The sequence below is a fragment of the Mixophyes fleayi genome, chromosome 12, assembly GCF_038048845.1.
Source record: "Mixophyes fleayi isolate aMixFle1 chromosome 12, aMixFle1.hap1, whole genome shotgun sequence".
Taxonomy (NCBI): Eukaryota; Metazoa; Chordata; class Amphibia; order Anura; family Limnodynastidae; genus Mixophyes; species Mixophyes fleayi.
Window position 1 is genome coordinate 7475960 of NC_134413.1, and position 21273 is coordinate 7497232.

Below are 21273 nucleotides of genomic sequence, written 5' to 3' on the forward strand. Positions count from 1 at the left end.
GGATGACCTAGAATGGAGATTGTGAGCCAGGCCTTCTCGTCCAACATCAGTGCCTGACCTCATAAATGCTCTACAGAATGAATGGGCACAAATTCCCCCAGAAACACTCCAACATCTTGTGGAAAGCCTTCCAAGAAGAGTGGAAGCTGCTATCGCTGCAAAAGGGGGACCAACTCCATATTCAGGGGCGCACGTAGGATTTGTGAGGGGGGGGGTTTCCTCCGCCCCCGGGGGGAAAAAAATAATCCTAGAGACCTGCCGCACATGCGCGGCAGCTCCGTTTCAGCTGCACTGTAGCATACAGCAGCCGCGGCGCTGTCAAAGAAGCGTCCGCGGCGGTGCTGTATACAATACAGCACCGCCGCGGACGCTTCTTAGACAGCGCCGCGGCTGCTGTATACTACAGTGCCGACATGTAGGGCACTTTTTAGCGGAGGGGGGGGTTCTGGAGACCCAGAAACCCCCCCTGCGTGCGCCACTGATATTAAAGTATATGTATTTGAATACAATGTCATTACAGTTGTGGGCAGCATGGTGGCTCAGTGGTTAGCACTTCTGCCTTACAGCACTGGGGTCATGAGTTCAATTCCCAACCATGGCCTTATCTGTGTGGAGTTTGTATGTTCTCCCAGTGTTTGTGTGGGTTTCCTCCCACACTCCAAAAAGTGTGTGTGTCTTTGTTTGTGTGTGTTAGTGAATTTAAACTGTAAGCCCCAATAGGGCAGAGACTGATGTGAGTTCTCTGTACAGCGCTTAGGAATTAGTGGCGCTATATAAATAAATGGTAATAATAATAAAATTACAGTCCCTGTTGGTGTAATGGTCAAACGTCCAAATACTTTTGTCCATATAGTTTATGTTGGTTCTCTAAAAGGACAATTTTTAAATGGTACAGCTGTTATGTCAAATGCAATAGTATAATTAATATATACACACATCATAGACAGTATACATAGACAGTATATTTCCAGAGATCATGTTCTATCATTAGAATCCCAAACACAATAGATGTCAGATAATTTCATCTGATGTTGATTGGGAGATATTGGCGGGTGGTCGGCTCACCTAAATCTCCAAAGAATCAAATAAAGAGCTGTCAATCCTCCTTGTAATAATTAATAAAGTTCAGCAAATCCTTTAAACTGATTGTGCCCAGATCAACCTATTATTGCAGATAGATGTCTCTTTTTGGAATAAATGCATTGTTAACTTATTACGTAGAGATTATTATTTATCCTTAGAGTATGGATAATATCAGCCCATTTGAAGGGTAGAGGCTGCCTATGCGTTCTCTGAAGGGTATGAGGTTGCCTATCACTGAATTACATGTTGCTTGCCAGCATGCATGCTCAGGACAGTAGAGTGGGGGGGGGGGAACCAGTTTTCCAGCAGGACCTTTCCCCAAAATGTTATTTTTTTTTGCTTTTAAATGTGACTCCCCTGGCAGCTGAGAATCACCTGCTATAAGGAAAGCTGACCCTACCAATAACTATAAAATGTTGCCACCTATGAGACAGTGGTGACCATGGTTCATCTTGTGTCACCACAGTAAATGGCTGCTCTCCTGTCAGACAGACAGAGCTGGGGTCTGACCACCATGGCTGCCAGCAACAGACAGAATGCGAGGAGAATAAAAAAAAAGTGTCCAGCACTGACACGGTTAAATGGGAGGACACTGGTGACAGCTGAGAACCGCCCACACGTCACTCCAAGCATCAGTGATAGCATCTGTGGGCGTGGCTACTAGAAGCGAGGCTTGGAACGCACATGGTGCGGGACCGTGGAACGCACTTCCGGTTACCCCGAATCTCTCTCTTGGTACCCCAAGTTTTACTGTTTACTCCCCCAGAGGTAATACCGCCCCCCCTTCAGTCTGAGGTGCCCGGTCCCCCGGTGGCCGAGGTTAGCCCCCGACATAGACCTCGGCTGATTCTCAGTTTCCCGCCAGCAGCCGGGATTTTACCCGCGAAAGTTAAAATCCTGCAGCGTCCAGACAGGAGCTCCATAAAAAGTATGTAATATATGTGTATAATATATCCAGTCATAGGTATGTAATATATCTGAATAATATAATATATCCAGTCACAAGTATGTAATACATGTGTATAATATAACCTATCCAGTCATAGGTATGTAATATATAGTATATAGTATAATCTATCTAGTCACAAGTATGTAATATATGTATATAGTATAATATATCCAGTCACAGGTATGTAATATATGTGTGTATAATATAACCTATCCAGTCATAGGTATGTAATATATGTATATAGTATAATATATCTAGTCACAAGTATGTATTATTGTATTATATGTATGTTACAAGTGTGTGTTATATATGTAATATGTATATATGTAGCCAGCCACAAATATGATATATAGTATGTATTATATCCAGCCACAAATATGATATATAGTATGTAATACGTACTTAACAACTCTCCCGGAATGTCCGGTAGACTCCTGCATTTTGCGAGAGTCTCACGGACTCTCGGGAGAGTGTGAAAATCTCCCAGATCTGCCCACTTCCTGGTGAAGTGGGCAGAATTAGAGCCAAAACGCAGCGATTCACCAGGAATTGCGGTGTTTGGCCCTGCCCCCTACTGTAAAATGCTGCGTTTACATCATGCGGGCGGGTCCAAAATGAAGTGATTTTGGAGCCCTGCCCCCCCATCATACCCACCTCCCCCGGCAGGCTCCCGGAAAACAAATTTCAAAAGTTGGTAAGTATGATGTAATATATATCAACTGACATGTGTAATATAACATATCCATTGCAGTTTTCTGCATAGATGGAGACCAGTCAAAGTGCCCATGCTCTGTCCACTGCCTACCATGGGCACGTGAGCACCAGAACTGGACTATGGAGCAATGGAAGAAGGCAGCCTGGTCTGATGAATCACGTTTTGAGGTGGACTGCCGAGTGCATGTGCATTGCTTACTTAGGGAAGAGATGACACCAGGATGCACTATGGCAAGAAGGCAAGCTGGAGGAGGCTGTGTGATGCTCTGGGCAATGTTCTGCTGGGAAATCTTGGCTCCAGGTATTCATGTGGATGTCACTTTGACACGTACCATCTTCCTAAACATTGTTGCAGTCCAAGTACATACATTGCAGTTGTATTCCCTGATTTCAGTGGCCTCTTTTTGCCACACTGCAAAAATTGTTCAGGAATGGTTTGAGGAACATGACAAAGAGTTCAAGGTGTTGACTTGGCCTCTAAATTCCCCAGATCTCAATCCGACTGAGCATCTGTGGGATGTGCTGAAAAAACAAGTTCGAGCCATGGAGGCCCCACCTCACAATTGACAGCACTTAAAGGATCTGCTGGTAACGTCTTGATGCCAGATAACACCGGACACCTTCAGAGGTGTTGTGGAGTCAATGCCTCGATGGGTCAGAGCTGTTTTGGCGGCACGAGGGGGACCTACACAATATTCGGCAGGTGATTTTAATCTTGTGGCTCATCGGTGTATATTTAAATTCAACTATGCAAATGCAGACATAAACTGTACACTGCAAGTGGATACACAACCGCCTTATATCACTGGTCTATCATTGCACCTTCCTCCAGTACCTGCAATCCTGGGCTGTATTTTAGCCTAGTCCTACATTTTGGCGTTTATCATTGGTGGACGATGAGGCACCACTGCGTTGTCTTCTGGATTTCCCTGAAACTCTCATGTTTTGGGACAGTTTGGTCTTTTGAGACCATTTCATTGTTAGATCGCAGTCTGTGTGGGTCTGAGCTTTTGGACTTGCATGATGATCCTTTGGATATGTTCAGACAGACTTGAAATTCTTGTCGGTTGATGACACCATCAGTAAGTGTGCAACATCATACGCCTGGGTCACCTTGTGATGCTGACATTTGGTAAGATTGCAGGTATGAGTGCATCTGCACGCACAGTGAGGCCGAAGACTTTTGGAGGATGGCCTGGTGTCAAGAAGGCCAACAAAGAAGCCACTTTTCTCCAGGAAAAACATCAGGGACAGACTGATATTCTGCAAAAGGTACAGGGATGGACTGCAGAGGACTGGGGTAAAGTCATTTTCTCTGATGAATCTCCTTTCAGATTGTTTGGGGCATCTGGAAAAACGCTTGTCCGGAGAATGAAACGTGAGCGCTACCATTAGTCCTGTGTCATGCCAACAGTAAAGCATCCTGAGACCATTCATGTGTAGGGTTCCTTCACAGCCAAGGGAGTGGGTCACAATTTTGCCTAAGAAGACAGCCATGAATAAAGAATGGTACCAAAACATCCTTCAAGAGCAACTTCTCCCAACTATCCAAGAACAGTTTGGTGACGAACAATGCCTTTTCCAGTATGGTGGATCACCTTGTCATAAGGCAAAGGTGATAACTAAGTGGTTCGGGGGTCAAACATCGACATTTTGGGTCCATAGCCAGGAAACTCCCTAGACCTTAATAACAATCAGAACTTGTGGTCAATCCTCAAGAGGCGGGTGTACAAACAAAACCCACAAATTCTGACAAACTTCAAGCATTGATTAGGCCAGAATGGGCGTCCATCAGTCAGTATGTGGCCAAGAAGTTGATTGACAGCATGCCAGGGCGCATTGCAGAGGTCTTCATTATTGAGAAATTGTGATGGTAATAAGGAAGAGTAGCCAGAAGCTCAGATCCTTGGGAACCTCATGTCCAACTATTATCTCTGAAAGCTTGAAGACTTCCTTCCAAAAATGTGATATATGTAGGCATTCCCACCATATCTGGAAAAAGAAAAGTGTTCTCGGAGCGTTATTGCATCTCCAGCATGTTGAGGGCATTTGTGGATGAAATTTGTGAAGGGAGGATGGTCACATATACCATCTAGTCATCAACTTGTATTGTTGATATATCTTGGGCCAAGATATTTGGGTTGTATGTGCTGCTGAGTCCCTCTCCCAAGGACTAATAAAGGGAGTTGCGGACTGAGATAACGCCTCCATCAAGATCTTGTATATTCCTGAAATTGCATGAACGGATTTGGATAAACACATAGGGGCATATTCAGTTGTCGGCGGAAAAGACGAAAATTACCGGTATTACGGTAATAGTGTGCGTAAAAAACGTTTATACAAAAATTTTCTCGCTGGATTTCAGCTTGCGGCTCCCTGATCCCCTGCCCCTCCCTTCTTCCCCTCCAAATCATCCTCCCCATCACAGTTTAAAGTATTATTGAACGTCATGTCTATTTATGCACCCTTCCCTTTGTGTCTGTCCTCAATAAAAACTTTTTACTCGTGACTCCCCCACCCTACCCCTCTCACCTACCTCCCCCTCACATCCAATGTACTTTAATTGCAATGTATATTGTTTGAATGGTTAGTGTAGGATGTTATATCTTGTACTTTATACCTTGTATTATACTAAAATGTATGCATGATTATGTTTTACGGTGTACTGTGTACACTTGAATGTAATGGATTGCTTGTGTTTTTTGTACTTTATACAAATAAAGTTACTTTTTCAATCAATCAAAAAATCAGTAATAAGTTAAAACATTTAATCAAGGAAAGAGACGTCTATCTGTAATAACCTATCAGCAGGTGTTTTAAACAAGTGTTACTCGCCATCACATACAAATCTGATAGTAAAGCAAGAAGAAGCTATTATTGTACCGACATCGGCTTTTATTTAGTTTTTCCTACCTTTAAACTAGAACCTCGATGTATTTGCTTAATTTAGGCCTTCCGCAAGAATTTGCATATACTGGACATCATTTTCTTATCCCTCTGTACAGGAGACTGTGTGTTTATTCAGAACTTAATCTGATTTAAGGTTTGTACTTGTCATTCCATGAAAGTGCTAAATAGTTATTTTCCCTGTGATTTAGAAGATGCCTGCTGAAAAGAAGACCATGCGGTATGGGCACCCTGAAGGTCACACAGATGTTTGTTTTAATGATACTGGAAGGTAAGTTGTTGTTCTATCAGGTAAAATACCAATTATATTATCACTAAAAATTGTATTATTTTTTAGCTGGTACATGTGATGGGAACTGTGGCTGCTGCTGGTCTGATCTTATTATGCTTGGTCACTTGTCCGTGTCATCATACCTTGTATTTATGGTTTACAAAGTCTTTAGCATATATTCTGTGCATCATGTGATCATTGTACGGTCCGTAGAGACTGGATGTTGCCGTCCGCTGTCTGTGGATCATGTGATCATTGTACGGTCCACAGAGACTGGATGTTGCCGCCCGCTGTCTGTGGATCATGTGGTCATTGTACGGTCCACAGAGACTGGATGTTGCCGCCCGCTGTCTGTGGATCATGTGCTCATTGTACGGTCCACAGAGACTGGATGTTGCCGCCCGCTGTCTGTGGATCATGTGATCATTGTACGGTCCACAGAGACTGGATGTTGCCGCCCGCTGTCTGTGGATCATGTGCTCATTGTACGGTCCACAGAGACTGGATGTTGCCGCCCGCTGTCTGTGGATCATGTGATCATTGTATGGTCCGTAGAGACTGGATGTTGCCGCCCGCTGTCAGTGGATCATGTGATCATTGTATGGTCCGTAGAGACTGGATGTTGCCGCCCGCTGTCAGTGGATCATGTGATCATTGTACGGTCCACAGAGACTGGATGTTGCCGCCCGCTGTCAGTGGATCATGTGATCATTGTACGGTCCACAGAGACTGGATGTTGCCGCCCGCTGTCTGTGGATCATGTGATCATTGTACGGTCCACAGAGACTGGATGTTGCCGCCCGCTGTCTGTGGATCATGTGATCATTGTACGGTCCACAGAGACTGGATGTTGCCGCCCGCTGTCAGTGGATCATGTGATCATTGTACGGTCCACAGAGACTGGATGTTGCCGCCCGCTGTCTGTGGATCATGTGATCATTGTATGGTCCGTAGAGACTGGATGTTGCCGCCCGCTGTCAGTGGATCATGTGATCATTGTACGGTCCACAGAGACTGGATGTTGCCGCCCGCTGTCAGTGGATCATGTGATCATTGTACGGTCCACAGAGACTGGATGTTGCCGCCCGCTGTCTGTGGATCATGTGATCATTGTACGGTCCACAGAGACTGGATGTTGCCGCCCGCTGTCTGTGGATCATGTGATCATTGTACGGTCCACAGAGACTGGATGTTGCCGCCCGCTGTCAGTGGATCATGTGATCATTGTACGGTCCACAGAGACTGGATGTTGCCGCCCGCTGTCTGTGGATCATGTGATCATTGTACGGTCCACAGAGACTGGATGTTGCCGCCCGCTGTCAGTGGATCATGTGATCATTGTACGGTCCACAGAGACTGGATGTTGCCGCCCGCTGTCTGTGGATCATGTGATCATTGTACGGTCCACAGAGACTGGATGTTGCCGCCCGCTGTCTGTGGATCATGTGATCATTGTACGGTCCACAGAGACTGGGTGTTGCCGCCCGCTGTCTGTGGATCATGTGATCATTGTACGGTCCACAGAGAGTGGATGTCGCCGCCCGCTGTCTGTGGATCATGTGATCATTGTACGGTCCACAGAGACTGGATGTTGCCGCCCGCTGTCTGTGGATCATGTGATCATTGTACGGTCCACAGAGACTGGGTGTTGCCGCCCGCTGTCTGTGGATCATGTGATCATTGTACGGTCCACGAAGACTGGATGTCTCCGCCCGCTGTCTGTGGATCATGTGATCATTGTACGGTCCACAGAGACTGGATGTTGCCGCCCGCTGTCTGTGGATCATGTGATCATTGTACGGTCCACAGAGAGTGGATGTCGCCGCCCGCTGTCTGTGGATCATGTGATCATTGTACGGTCCACAGAGACTGGATGTTGCCGCCCGCTGTCTGTGGATCATGTGATCATTGTACGGTCCACGAAGACTGGATGTCTCCGCCCGCTGTCTGTGGATCATGTGATCATTGTACGGTCCACAGAGACTGGATGTCTCCGCCCGCTGTCTGTGGATCATGTGATCATTGTACGGTCCACAGAGACTGGATGTTGTCGCCCGCTGTCTGTGGATCATGTGATCATTGTACGGTCCACAGAGACTGGATGTTGCCGCCCGCTGTCTGTGGATCATGTGATCATTGTACGGTCCACAGAGACTGGATGTTGCCGCCCGCTGTCTGTGGATCATGTGATCATTGTACGGTCCACAGAGACTGGATGTTGCCGCCCGCTGTCTGTGGATCATGTGATCATTGTACGGTCCACAGAGACTGGATGTCGCCGCCTGCTGTAAATGAGAGATCCAGGGAGGGGGAGGTGGGACGATCTTGGCTACCCACGTGTCGTTCCCGCCCAGATCACATGACCACCTGTGCAGGTTTGGGGGCCACATGAAGCGATGTTGCTGCCTGTGTGTTCAGTTATAGTGCAACAAAACAGGAATTGCCAGCAATCAAGGCTGGGGATAGAGAGGAATAGATTATAAAACTAGCCCGGGCCTGTTAACACTCAGTGATGGGAAAATTAAATCTACTATTTAAATCACAGCAAGGTCTAGTTCAAGAGGAGCCGAGGAAGTTGGGGGCACAAGCTAATACCTTCTTTACATTAAGACATGCCCAGGAAGTTCCCTAATTGAGTTTACAGCAAATTTGAGTATTAGGATGTGGCTGAATTTTTTTATTTTATTTTTATCCATTAAAATTTTCTTACACAAGTCCTGCACTATTGTCCGTCATAAGTAACAATTTATAATTTATCTCCTACCATTAAATGTTTAATTCTGTATATTTTTTGAAAATTCTAAATTGTGGACTGTATTTGAGCAATTGTAAACCAATGTCCATTTAAATTTTTACAGCCTGTGTTTTCAAAAGATAAGTGACTATATCCTAGGTTCCCAAACTGTGTGCGCCGCGGCGCTGTCACAGAGGTGCCATGGACAAGAAGAGGAAAAAAAACGTACCAATCCGGCGGTGCCCGGGACCCAGCATCCTCCTCGCTTCTCACTAAATATTGGGCGTGACGTCATCACGTCCGACATTCAGTGACAAGCGGCAGGAGAGGATGCTGGGTCCCGGGCGCCGCCGGATTGGTAATTTTTTTTTATTTTTATTTTATTTTTTTAAGTTTTCCCCCTCTTCCTGGCCATAGCGGGATGCAGAGGGGGCAGAGTTGTCTGGGCTTGCCCTGGCAAAAACCCGTATTGTTGGTGCAGTATGAATGGGGTATAATAAAAGTGGTTTTCTGTGCACACATCTCATTGTGACCTTGTCAGTAATTTACTTATGTTCAATAGCAACATGCCTACAGCAGATAGCTTTTGTGTTCCCCAGCTGTATAGTGACCTGCGGGAGTGATGGGGACATTCGGATCTGGGAAAGTTTAGACGACGATGACCCCAAGTCTATCAGTGTTGGAGAAAAGGCGTATTCTTTTGCTTTAAAGGTAATAATGATTTGCTGATTAAGGCATCCACGCTCCTGTTGTATTGCTGATTGCCATAAGTCGTTTATATTGTCAGCGGTTTGGGACAAGGTCCTATAAAGATATATCTATTGTATTTTTGTGTTTTTTTTTTTTGGGGGGGGGGGGGTTGAGTCTTGTCTAAATGAAAACGTTTACAAAAGCTGTTTTATTGAATATGTACGTTCTTGTTTTGACACAGAATGGCAAACTAGTCACTGCATCATCCAACAATGCAATTCAGATGCACACGTTTCCAGGCGGCGACCCGGACGGAATCCTAACGCGTTTCACCGCCAATGCCAATCATGTGGTCTTTAACTGTGATGGCACCAAAATCGCAGCTGGTTCTGGGCAAGTGTCTATGGGTTACACATGTGTTGGTGGTTTTTGAAGTTTTGTCTGATTTAAATCAAATATCTCAACTGAGGCCATTGTTCTGCTTTGAGAATATTCTGCAGATAATTTGGTTGTATGAAACACAATTGATTTGACTCCATTCTAGTTGAATGAGGCAAGTTGGTACACGTCCAGTAGGCTTACATGGTCTGGATTGTAATAGCTTTTCGTATTACAAGATCTAGTAGGAAGTAATCACTTTTCGTAGTGCTTATAACAGGGAAGGTTTTGAAAATTTGTTGCAATTGTTGAAACATTTGGAAACTCCCAGAGATCCAACCAATCAAGTAGTACCCAGTGCATTCGGTATTTCTGATATCCATGCCATGTCGTTATATTGTTTGGGTAATGCCGAAACTCTTCAGCTGGAAGTTACTAAATCTCTATCGTTACTTTCATGGACTAAAAATTGACTGGTGCATTTTAACTTAACAATGTAAATAACCCAGTTTGTAGGGGTGGGTGGCTAAATATTAGCAGTAGAAAGTTAGTGTATAAAGAGGATGTGCCAGGACTCTTATTCAGTAACACATACCCATTATACTACTGCTAAAACCATTATATAAGGTCATTACCTCCTTATCTCCTTAACTAAAGCACTCGTCCCCGGTCCCCAGCCATGTTCTAGTTGTGTATAGACATCTGCTTTGACTAATTATCAATATGAGTAATTGTGTTCTTTTGTCTTTTTTATTGTAGTGATTTTCTGGTGAAAGTTGTACAGGTGGACGATAGCAGCGTGCAGAAAACGCTGCGTGGACACGATGCTCCTGTTCTAAGCGTCTCCTTTGACCCTAAGGACACGTACTTGGTGCGGTTTATTAAGTTATATCCTTTGTAGAAGTAAATTTCTGTACGGGTCAGAGGGCAGTTTTGTCACATAGACTTCATACCATAGGTCTTAAATAATGAAGTTAAAACTCCCTTCTACAGGTATAGTAACGTAAAAGACTTTTTTTATATTGAAATTGTTACTCTATTATCTGTAGTCACTTAGCGGGGTAGCATAACTTTATCTCACTCCCCACCTATCCTTCCCTTTCCTAACTTCTAAATGTTGGTGAACTCGCTCTTTCCGCTGTTCTCACCGAAGTTTGATTTAATTGCAGTTTGTTTTTTGTGCCGCCCTGTAAGGTGTTTGTTTTGTCCGTGCTTTATGTACGGCGCTGTGAACCCTTTGTGGCACTATTATATAAAGGATAACAATCTTATACAATGCTACATAGTCTATTGTGCAAAAGCTATCGCATCCCGAAACAGTGTGAGGCCTGATCAATACGTTCAATTTTTATCCCCTGCGATGAATCGTCTGAGATGAATCTGTTTGAAAATCCTATTACAAGGGTCAAATTAGCATTTCCCACCTAGATTTGGCTAAAAATACATACCATTATAGTCAGTTGAAATGATTAATCTCTTGAAGGACACACTCTGTAATTCAGTAGCAGCGTTGCTCGTTTGAAGATAATTGTTGCGCTACATAGTGATTCAAAATTACCTGTGTAGATCACTGTAAGGACACAATCGTCTGGGGAAAAAAATAGGTGATCACTGGTAAGTGATTAGACACTGAAGATTAAAAATCTCTTGACTAGTTTAGTTCTTGTCGCCTGTCCGGATGAGCGTTTTCTCAAGTTTATTCTGATTGATACATAGCGCAGGATACAGATCCGCTGATAGTTATGCCTTACTGTCTATGCTGTACACATGGTCAACAATGAATTGCGCAGCTCGGAGGATAGCGCAAGAAAATTTAAAAAACAATATATATATATATTTATATGATCACTACATAGGAATGTAACTACAGTACAGATCCCAATAATGTTATAAATGTATTGAAGTAAAATGAATTAATTTATTGATCAAACAAGATCCAAAAGGAAAATGTTATATAGTTTACTAGAGGCAAAGTTAAAAATAAAATGAAACAATCACAAGTTCTGTTTGGATATTCAGTGCATCTCCTTTTACGTATGTTGTTTACATTTAGTAGATCCAAAGTAGTCCACCTGGTACTTATAAAAATAAGTAATAACTGTATGGGTTCAGGAGAGAAAAATTGTGTTTTTTATAGATGAAAAAAAATATATATGTCCTGGTTGTAAAGTATAAAGCAGGGAGAGGCTACTTGTGGATTGTAAGCTCTTGTGGATCTACTGATCCGTCATGTGCTGCCACCCAGAGGCTGGTACTAGTACTGCAACAACTGAAGGGTCTCGGGTTGTCTAAGCCTGTTATAAAAGTTAGTCTTTTATAATTTTTTCTTGCTAGGTACATGATGTAATGTGTTTTGGGTTTTACATTATGTACCAGTTTACTTGATAAAATCCAACTTCTACATACCCTTGTGTTCTGTTCTCAAGGCTTCCGCAAGCTGCGATGGATCAGTGCGAATTTGGAATATTGTTGATCAGGTCAGTACAAAGCGCTTTCAGATACAATGAATGGAAGTGATGATTTGGCTTCTGCTTTTGTTTTTCTTTCTTTTATTTTCATTTTCATTTTTTTTTTTTTCTTCCTTTTTAGGCTTGTGAAGTAAACCTGGCGCTACTACCAAAATGTAATGATGTGATTAATGCCAAGTCGATTTGCCGCCTGGTGTGGCAGCCGAAGAGTGGAAAGGTGAGCTGGTCGCGGATGGCGTGAGGGTTGAGTTGGATAATTATTAGCGCACATCCTAATTGGGCAGTTCTATAAACGTGTATTGCTGTAAAACATACACATGTTTCTGGTGGATAAATGGAAGCAGTTGTTTGTTATAAATTGGCTATTTTATAATCGTCAACCGACATTTACCACCTGTGTAATATTGTACATCTATATAGTTATGTGATCCTTTCTACCCTGAGACATGAGTGATGGGAATCCATAATAAATGCACATATTGTATCGTTAACACGTTTTGCTTCGTTTGTTTCCCCCGCAGTTACTTGCTGTTCCAGTTGATAAAACGGTTCAGTTTTATGAGAGAGGAACTTGGAAGATGAATTTTACTCTATCAGATGATTTTATAACACAGGTGAGTGTCGCCCCCTGCAGGATGCAGCTTGTTTTCAATGTTGTAGCTATAAAAATAATCTACAGTGAATACAGGAACTTCTGTTGTGTCTCTATAACTAGACAATAACCTGTAACTGCTGCTATGAACATTAGTGTTTGGGTTTAATAGTTAGTAAAGCAGGTGACTAGTAGGAATGTATATACTGCTGATCATGTCCATTACTGATTTAGTTTGTCTTTATGTAGTGGCTTCAATGCTCTTAACTAAACATGTTCTACTTCTGTTTAATTCCTTTGCTGTAAGTTGCTATCTTGTATCAGTCTGGGACAGAGGAGAATGTTTTATTAACTGACATGCTGTGCTTTGCTATTTTAGATTTTTGTCCATAATACCATTTTGGTTAGTGTTACTTGTGGTTTATGATAAAGGCGTAGTAAGACTATTATACTGAACTGTGCTTTTTACATTCTTGTGGAACTAGACTTTTATTTCTAATTGACGGAACAGTGTATAGGTTTTTTTGCTTTGATTGGTCTGTTTTACCATTTTAGTTTCTGTGTGGGGAACTGAGACTTTATAGAAACACTATAATATACAAGTAAAATATAATGTAGTGCAAATGCATGCGTTTTATATTACTTTGAGTGTAAGGACAAGATTGTTTTGGAGTGGTGCGATTTTCTGACCAGAAAGTTGCTGTTTTCTAAAGAGCTTTAATGACAGAATCATGTGACAGGGTAATAGTGTTCCCCATTTGTATTAATGTTCTGCTGATCTAAAACACTCGAGTTTCCTCCTGTGCAATACATTGTTTACATTTGTGTTATTTTACTTACGTTCATATAAGCCCCTAATATTTAGTTCTTCAGTCTTGTCTGCGTCACTCCACACTGTATAATTATGCCTACATAAGGCTTGAAGGTCACATGTCGCTTCCTTTTTTTTTTTTTTTCCCCTTAACCTGTCAGAACGTCAGTCTTTGATGTCAAGAGATTAATTATAGTAATAAGCTCTTCCCATCTTCTGATAGTTGGCATTTTGACTGTCATTTCACACATCGTTAAACTGAAAGCCTTTATTTGGGTCATTTTACCAGAGATTTCCTAAGTGAGGGTCTGGTGGATCATCATTATCTCTGCCTAAGGTCCTATTAGGCATCTGAGCAGTATAGAAAGTTAAAAATACAGCTATAAGCGGGTTTTAAGCTTTATATTTGCAATGAAATCTGTTCAACAAACTCTATCACATTCCAAATTTATTTTCCTGGAACGTGTGTGGTATTATCCGCGACCTATTCACATTTACAGCATAACTTAAATCGATGTGAAATCAACGTGTCTGGTCACATGGGCGTCTTTCACCTCAATTAATTCTGTGTCCGTAAATCGCTATAGTAGCTGAACATGAAATTGCAGATATTATGCAAAACTGGTTAACAAAAAAAGGTGCGTTTTGTTTACAAAAAAAAGCCTCCATGTAGCTCTTATTTGTTAAAATTTACACTATATTGTACACCATGTTTATCTCGGGGTCCCAGACAGACAGGACGTTTTAAAAATGTTTTTGTTACTTGTTGAATCTTTCTGTCTATGCTATTTTTTTTATTTTTTTTTTGCACTTTTCCAAAATATTCAAGGATCCTTTTGGTTCAGTTGACAGGTACAGGCAGCAAACAAAATTTTTATTCATTTTTAGAAAGCTAGAGAATAACATGAAACATTTACAGTTGAAATATGTGAATGTTGCGTTTTTAAGTTAAACAATGCTGGAAGAGACCAGTGCAGGAAAACGGAAGTTCCCATGAGCCCTGCATCAGAGATATTCATGGAGAGAAAATGCAGAACAGCCGCATTCTGATGGTTTCTATCAGTAGAGGAGTAGGCACTGCAACAATGTAGCAGTTTATGTTTTGATTTTCTGGTGACTTCCTCTTATGTCCTCTATGTATCATACATTTTCCATGATCTTCCCTCACTCCTGTAACATGCTCTGTGATTGGCGGTCAGTATCGGCCTCGTTATCTTACCTGTGCAAAGACAGACAAAAAACGCAGGCAGGATGTTAGAGGAAAGGTCTCTCTATTAGTGTATAGTAGCACCGTTTGGGCATTTACATTATACAAGTCCTGTATTTAGGTGACTTACTCTTCTGCACTACCCCCTAGAGAGGGAACAGAGCAGTATGGTGGTTAGTATCGCAGCCCTGGGCCTGTGACACGTTATTGGAGGGGGTTGTGATTGGGACGACCAATGAGAAGTCTCGGACGTTGCAGCTTCTCCTAGGTCCTCTCACTTGCACCCTTGGTGTTTTTAGTCATGTTGAAGTTTTGAGCACAACTCTTCACCACTAGGTGGCAGTGCAGCTTTAAGGTCACGTTTTTGAGCCACCTTCGTCTATTCAGAAGTTGTGAGTTTGTAGTGCCAGCCTCCTGTGCTTTATTTGGTTCCTGCGCTATCTGTCTTGACCTATCTTTGTCTTCTGTATGTCTCAGCCTCTGAATGTGGTGACCTGGTCTCCCTGTGGTCAGTACGTCGTTGCTGGAAGCATTGATGGCTGCATTGTGATCTGGAACGTAGGCAGTAAAACTTGCGTCGAAAGGTAATTTTACATAGTGCAGTAGAACCCAGATAATTATAAGGAATTGGACCGTTGTGAGGCCGCAGTGCTGACCACAGTGCTGATTCTGTCAAACGCATCATCCAACTTTCTTTTTTCTTTGTGCAGAGTTAAGCACGACAAAGGGTTCACCATCTGCGGGGTCTCATGGCACCCAAAATTGTCTCAAGTGGCCTACACCGATAACGAGGGCAACCTGGGGCTTCTCGAGAATGTCTGCCAAGGAAACGACAAGCCAGCCAGTGCCAAGGTAAAGCTTGATTCTTGTGTCAGATTTATTTCATTGACAGATGTTTCAGTACTGTAAGTCTCTAGTATCTTCTAATCCCGGGCACAATTATAATCTGTTTAAGCAATGCCCCGTCTTAGTAATCAGAACACTATTGCTGATTACATTTTACAAGTTTCTTGCTGTTGAAGTTTGCTCATTTAAAGGCTCCCAGAGCTCTAGATTACCCTGTATAGTTATAACTGTTGACATTTAGAAGGTCTAGGTTCCTTTTTATTAATCTTTATTTAAAATAAAAAAGAAAAAGTTATTTGTTTGAAATATACACATTGGTTAGCATATTCCTGAACGACATTATTTGTAAAATAAAAGCTTGGAGAGATACATTATTACAGATTTTCTGAAACTGAATCCTTGAATCTGTTGACGCGTATCTGCTCTCGGTGGGTATCATACATCTACCCATGTACAATATTGATTTGTTCCATCCGAGAATGGTGTTATTACTTCATTTAACTTTGGAGGTATCACTTGTGTTTTCCTGCTTAAGTTCATGTGGAATGTTTTTGTATTGAATGTATATTTAAATAATAAAAAAAGAAACTATTTAGAATTTCAGCCTCCCTCTATGTTCCTTCTAGACTACAAGCGCTACCACCAAGGATTACGATGCGCTCTTTGACGGTGACGATGATGAAGATGAAGACTTCTTGAATGGGGATATGATCGATCATCAGGCATCTGTCGGTAATGAAGATGATGATGACACTTTCACGCCTATATCAAACCGCGTAAGGAACAGAACGATATTGGACGACGATGACAACTCTCTAGGTATCGCCAATTTTCACTTTGGATGATTGTTGGATATATTGTGTTAATGCAGCAACATGATTATTTAGGTTAGAAAAAAAACAAAACATGGCCAACAAGTTCAAACTTTTCTGAAAACCCCCTAAATCATAGTTCAGTTTGCCTCAAGATGGAACAAAACCCTTCCTGACCCCATTCTGCCAATAAGACCGTCTCCTGGACTGACACATACTATACTGTGCTGTCGGTCAACTTGTATATTCTGTTTTGTTAGGACAATGTCCAGTGTTTATTGACTTTATACCAGATCTTGTGGCAGTGTATTCCACAGTTTTATTGGCCATTGGATGAGGAACCCATTTTCCCACTGGAGATAAAACCTTTTTTTCGTTCCAGCTACAAGTGGTGACCTTGTTCTGTGTGTGGGGCTTTAAGTTGAACAAGTTTCCATAAAAGTTTTGGTATGGACAGTTAAAAGTTGATATAAAAGAGTCATTGTGTATAGAACCCTTTCTGTTAAGTAGTTTCAACTCCTCCATCAGCTTTTGTTTGGAGTAGATCCAGTCAGACAATGTTCTGACAGTGATTTAGGTCATCATTCCACCTAGTTAATGTCAGGATCTTTCAAGTTTGGCTATATTTTCCTGTGTATGGTCAGTCTGTGCGTCTGGTACGCCCATTGTATTGTCGGCATTCTTCAAAGGAAGAGAAGTATTAAAACACGAGGACATGTACTGACACTGGGGGAAGAGAAGTATTAGATGACAGCTAGAATCTGATTGGTTGCTATAGGCAACATCTCCACTTTTCAAACCCGCTGGAAAACTCTTAGCTTGATACATTTACCCCTTAGAGTTAAATAAATTTACACCGATGGAGGAAATAATGCAGCCAGCTTGTTATATTATGTATGCATTGTCTCAGAACAGTATCTGAGACTTGATTTCTATCTTTTTTCAGAGAAGTTCTATTTTTCCTTATAACTGTCACTTTCTTGTAGAACCATATTGACCTTCTCTTCCTTTTTGTGTATTTTGTTTTATACTAACTTATATGGCACAAGTTCTGCTGCATGTAATGTATTTTTGCTTATTCTACTGTTCCTGCTCTCCACCCATCAAATATTGTCTTTTTAAAAAAATAAAATAAAAAATGAATAGTAAATGTAAAGTAAATGGTGCATTATTGGACTGATATGTTGATATTTGGTATTCTGACTCTTGCCGGATGCCCCTTCTAAAATAAGACTACACAATATTTTACAACAGAAGTGGGTGACTTGTAGTTCTCAAGCTGTTGTGAAACTACAAGTCCTAAATACTTCATACTGAAAGCAACGTTCAAGCATTGTCCATGGGATAGAAAGACATTGGATAGACATATGGGCAGTTGGCAACTATAAAAGCCTATGAGAAATCTATTAAACATAGAAAGGCTGGAAGAAAAAGACACAAGGAAGCTTGTATGTAAAGATGGTCTTATTCTGCAGTGCTTTCTTGCTAAAGGGGAAGTAAATTATTGTGGAATTATATGTAACAGCAGATTGATTCCAAGAGAGTAAGATGTATATGTCCAGCATCGAGGGAGGGAAGTGAGTTGTGGTTTTATTTAGAACTTTGTATCCTAAACTCTGCAGCCATTGTTACAGGTGATGCTTGTATGTTGAGACATGATTTGTATTTCTGACTAATTCTTGTTGTTGAAAATGTTTCATCCTTGAAAGCCGCCAATGTTGAGAAGCCGGAAGGGGATGGCGATGACCAGTCAGTCACTGCACCAGCGATTCCTTATGTTCCTTCCAAGCCGTCTTATAATGGTCCCATGCCAACCCCTCCACAAAAGCCTTTCCAGCCTGGTTCTACCCCCTCGCATCTTATGCATCGATTCATGGTGAGCTCTGGTGATAAGGCAGCGAATGAGCACAGTGTGAGTAATCTGCTTCAGACACTTATTGTAATTATACTTCCTAGATGTGGAATTCCATTGGAGTCATCCGCTGTTACACCGACGAGCAGGACAATGCCATAGACGTGGAATTCCATGACACTTCCGTACACCACGCCATCCACCTGACCAACACCTTGAACTACACTGTAGCCGATCTTTCCCTGGAAGCTGTGCTGCTGGCTTGTGTGAGCACGGATGAGCTGGCAAGGTGAGTATTTGTAATGTATGATGAGCTCAGAGTGGTTTCCGATAACCAATGGTCGTCCATGGATAATTGGCTGCAGCTCCCACTGGCGTTCGGAAACGTCTGGTGACACCGCATGTCCAACGTGATTGCATTGGAGCCTATCTAACGATCATCTTGGTTAGAAGACCTTTTGTTACCATTGTTGTGTGAAGTTTTTTATATAGATTCAGATACACAGAAACGGTTTTTGCACTCGGCCTGTTATATTATTGCAGGTTTTGCATTCAGCCTCTTTCCTTCTCCGTTCAGCAAACTCCAGTGCCTGCACTTCAGCTCCTGGGATACCAGTAAGGATTGGATGGTGGATATGCCCCAAGGAGAGGACATCCAGGCTGTGTGCCTGGGCCAGGGCTGGGTGGCCTGTGCTACCAACGCCTTGTTGCTTCGCTTCTTCTCCGTCGGTGGCGTTCAGAAGGAGATCTTCAGTCTTCTGGGGCCCGTTGTTTGCATGACGGCTCACGGAGAGCAGCTTCTCGTTGTCTATCACCGAGGTGGGTCCGTCATCTGTTTCTGCTGCTTAGATGATGGAGAAACAAATAAACAGTAGTTTGCCCATGTTCTGTGGAATAGAAAACACCTTTATAGCAATGTAACAGTTTCATACTGTGTACTAGCCTGGATATGTTTAATTAGTTTAGCTTTTTCAGTGCCCTTCATTGGTGGTGGGGGTAACAGGCACTGTACCATTTAGCTTTTATTTAATTTTTATGATTTAATCGTTTTTTTTTTTGCTTTTACCCTCATTCTTTAACGGTGCTGATGTTTAACTTCAGATTTTACCTCCTGAGCACTTTGGGGTGTCATGTCTTATGGTAAAGGATCCAAAACCTTCCATCTTTGTTATGCTACACCGAAGCTGTCGATCACACCCTCAGAGTGCAACACCCCCACTGTGGTTTCAGAACCTGAGAAAGCCCAAACCTTAGACCAGTCAGCTGACATATTCAGATTTTCACCCAGGATGCCAAGGAGGGAACTAGTACAGCTAATCTGGTTGCCCTCCATGCCCAGATTCAGTCCACTCTCTTGCAGACCCGCTAATGTGGTAGGGGGAGAGCAGACACCTCTCGCTAATATAGCATAAGCATCCTTCCACGCCTCCTGCTAGACCCTTCTGATTTCTTGTTGTTACACCCTTTGTGAGACACTTTTAACTAGCTTTGAAAAGCTTTTAGCTTGTAGTTCCCAAAATTAAATAAAAATGTAGTCCAAACTGTAATACTGGGTGGAATTCCTTGTTCAGATAACGTTCTGTTGCTGATTCCATTCACAGCATTTAAACTTCCAGATTTTCCTTTAACACAATTAACTACATTCTATACAAATTTTTACATTTTGGGTAGACGGCTTCTTTAACAAAAAATAGGAGTATACCACATCGGTGATAACTAGATATCACAAGGTAGGTTTTGAAGTGTGGATGACAACATAGCTAGATGGAGATTTTATTTTAAACATACAGATGTAATTAGAACTTGTACATCTATTTCAGATTGTTGCTACAAGATAGAAAAAGTCCTAAAATAGCCTTTATGTATATTGAGTGTTACTAAATACTCTGGATGGAACTGGTGCAAACGAAGAGGGTGTTGCCATCCAGATAATTGCTTTTAATTTATAATTACGTTAAAAAAAATTAAAGAAATAAACAATCTTGTTGCAATGAGCAACGCTACTATCTTTGCGCCTGTTTTCATAAATGTCCCTCACTTAATTCACTACCTTCTCTCTTCTGCAGGGACGGGCTTTGATGGTGAACAATGCCTTGGAGTACAACTACTTGAGCTTGGTAAAAAAAGGAAGCAGATCTTGCATGGAAACCCTCTTCCCTTGTCTAAGAAAAGTTACCTCTCCTGGCTCGGCTTCAGTGCAGAAGGTAAGAGGAGACCCGTTTTGTCCACAGGTTTTCTGTGGGAACAGGGAAAGTTTCTGGCTCCATGGTGCACATTTGTGTATTTGCTGCTTAAAAGAAGACTGACAGCTAAACGAACAGATTGTTACCAAATTATTTGGGCAAGTAATGTTTTCAGTATTGCCTAGCCTGGATACTGGGTAGTGGTTGGCAAATGGTACCTTAGTGACTGACAATCAACGAGGCAACAGGCAGGAATGGGTAGGAAGTGCGTCCACAATCCCATCATTATAGCTGTGTAATAACCTTTTGATGAAATGGTCTCAGATGTTTATATGCTTAGATGAAGAGGAAGCTACCAGTACATTAAGTAAGAACAGTTCCGCTGATGGCCACAAGATGGCATACAATTCCACAGAGCATTGGATCCATCATGTTTTGTCTTGTAGTTTTGTTATGAGTAATTACTGTCTATAATTAAATAACCGCTTGCAATAAATTTGCAAAATGGCTGTTTTCCATGAAAACATTAACCACAATTCTGCAGTATTTGCAATTAAAGACAACCATGGGAAACGTTGTGTCTTACATTAAATGTCTAGAGGCAGGATGTTAATATTAATGAGCCATCTCTTTGTTTTAATGCTTGTGTTGTGAAATGTCAGTATTGTATGGAAGTACGATCATTTGTGTGCTCTACCCATGTAAGAGAGAATTACAAATATCTCTGTATATATCCAGATTCTGTTTAAATGCTGCATTCAGTATTTTCCCATGTA

At 42.0% G+C, this 21273-nt stretch overlaps 1 protein-coding gene across 1 annotated transcript in view; it reads left to right on the forward strand.

Moving 5' to 3' along the window:
* The first annotated feature begins 1741 nt into the window (after positions 1 to 1741).
* Positions 1742 to 21273, forward strand: part of WDHD1 (WD repeat and HMG-box DNA binding protein 1) — a 36833-nt gene continuing 17301 nt past the window's right edge. Inside the window, 15 exon segments of the mRNA XM_075193050.1 lie at positions 1742 to 2011; positions 5845 to 5924; positions 9258 to 9369; positions 9590 to 9741; positions 10486 to 10597; positions 12153 to 12203; positions 12316 to 12411; positions 12716 to 12808; positions 15282 to 15388; positions 15515 to 15656; positions 16277 to 16469; positions 18172 to 18338; positions 18419 to 18603; positions 18892 to 19133; positions 20381 to 20518. Of these exon segments, the coding sequence (XP_075049151.1) occupies positions 5848 to 5924; positions 9258 to 9369; positions 9590 to 9741; positions 10486 to 10597; positions 12153 to 12203; positions 12316 to 12411; positions 12716 to 12808; positions 15282 to 15388; positions 15515 to 15656; positions 16277 to 16469; positions 18172 to 18338; positions 18419 to 18603; positions 18892 to 19133; positions 20381 to 20518 (1867 nt within the window). The 5' untranslated portion in view covers positions 1742 to 2011; positions 5845 to 5847.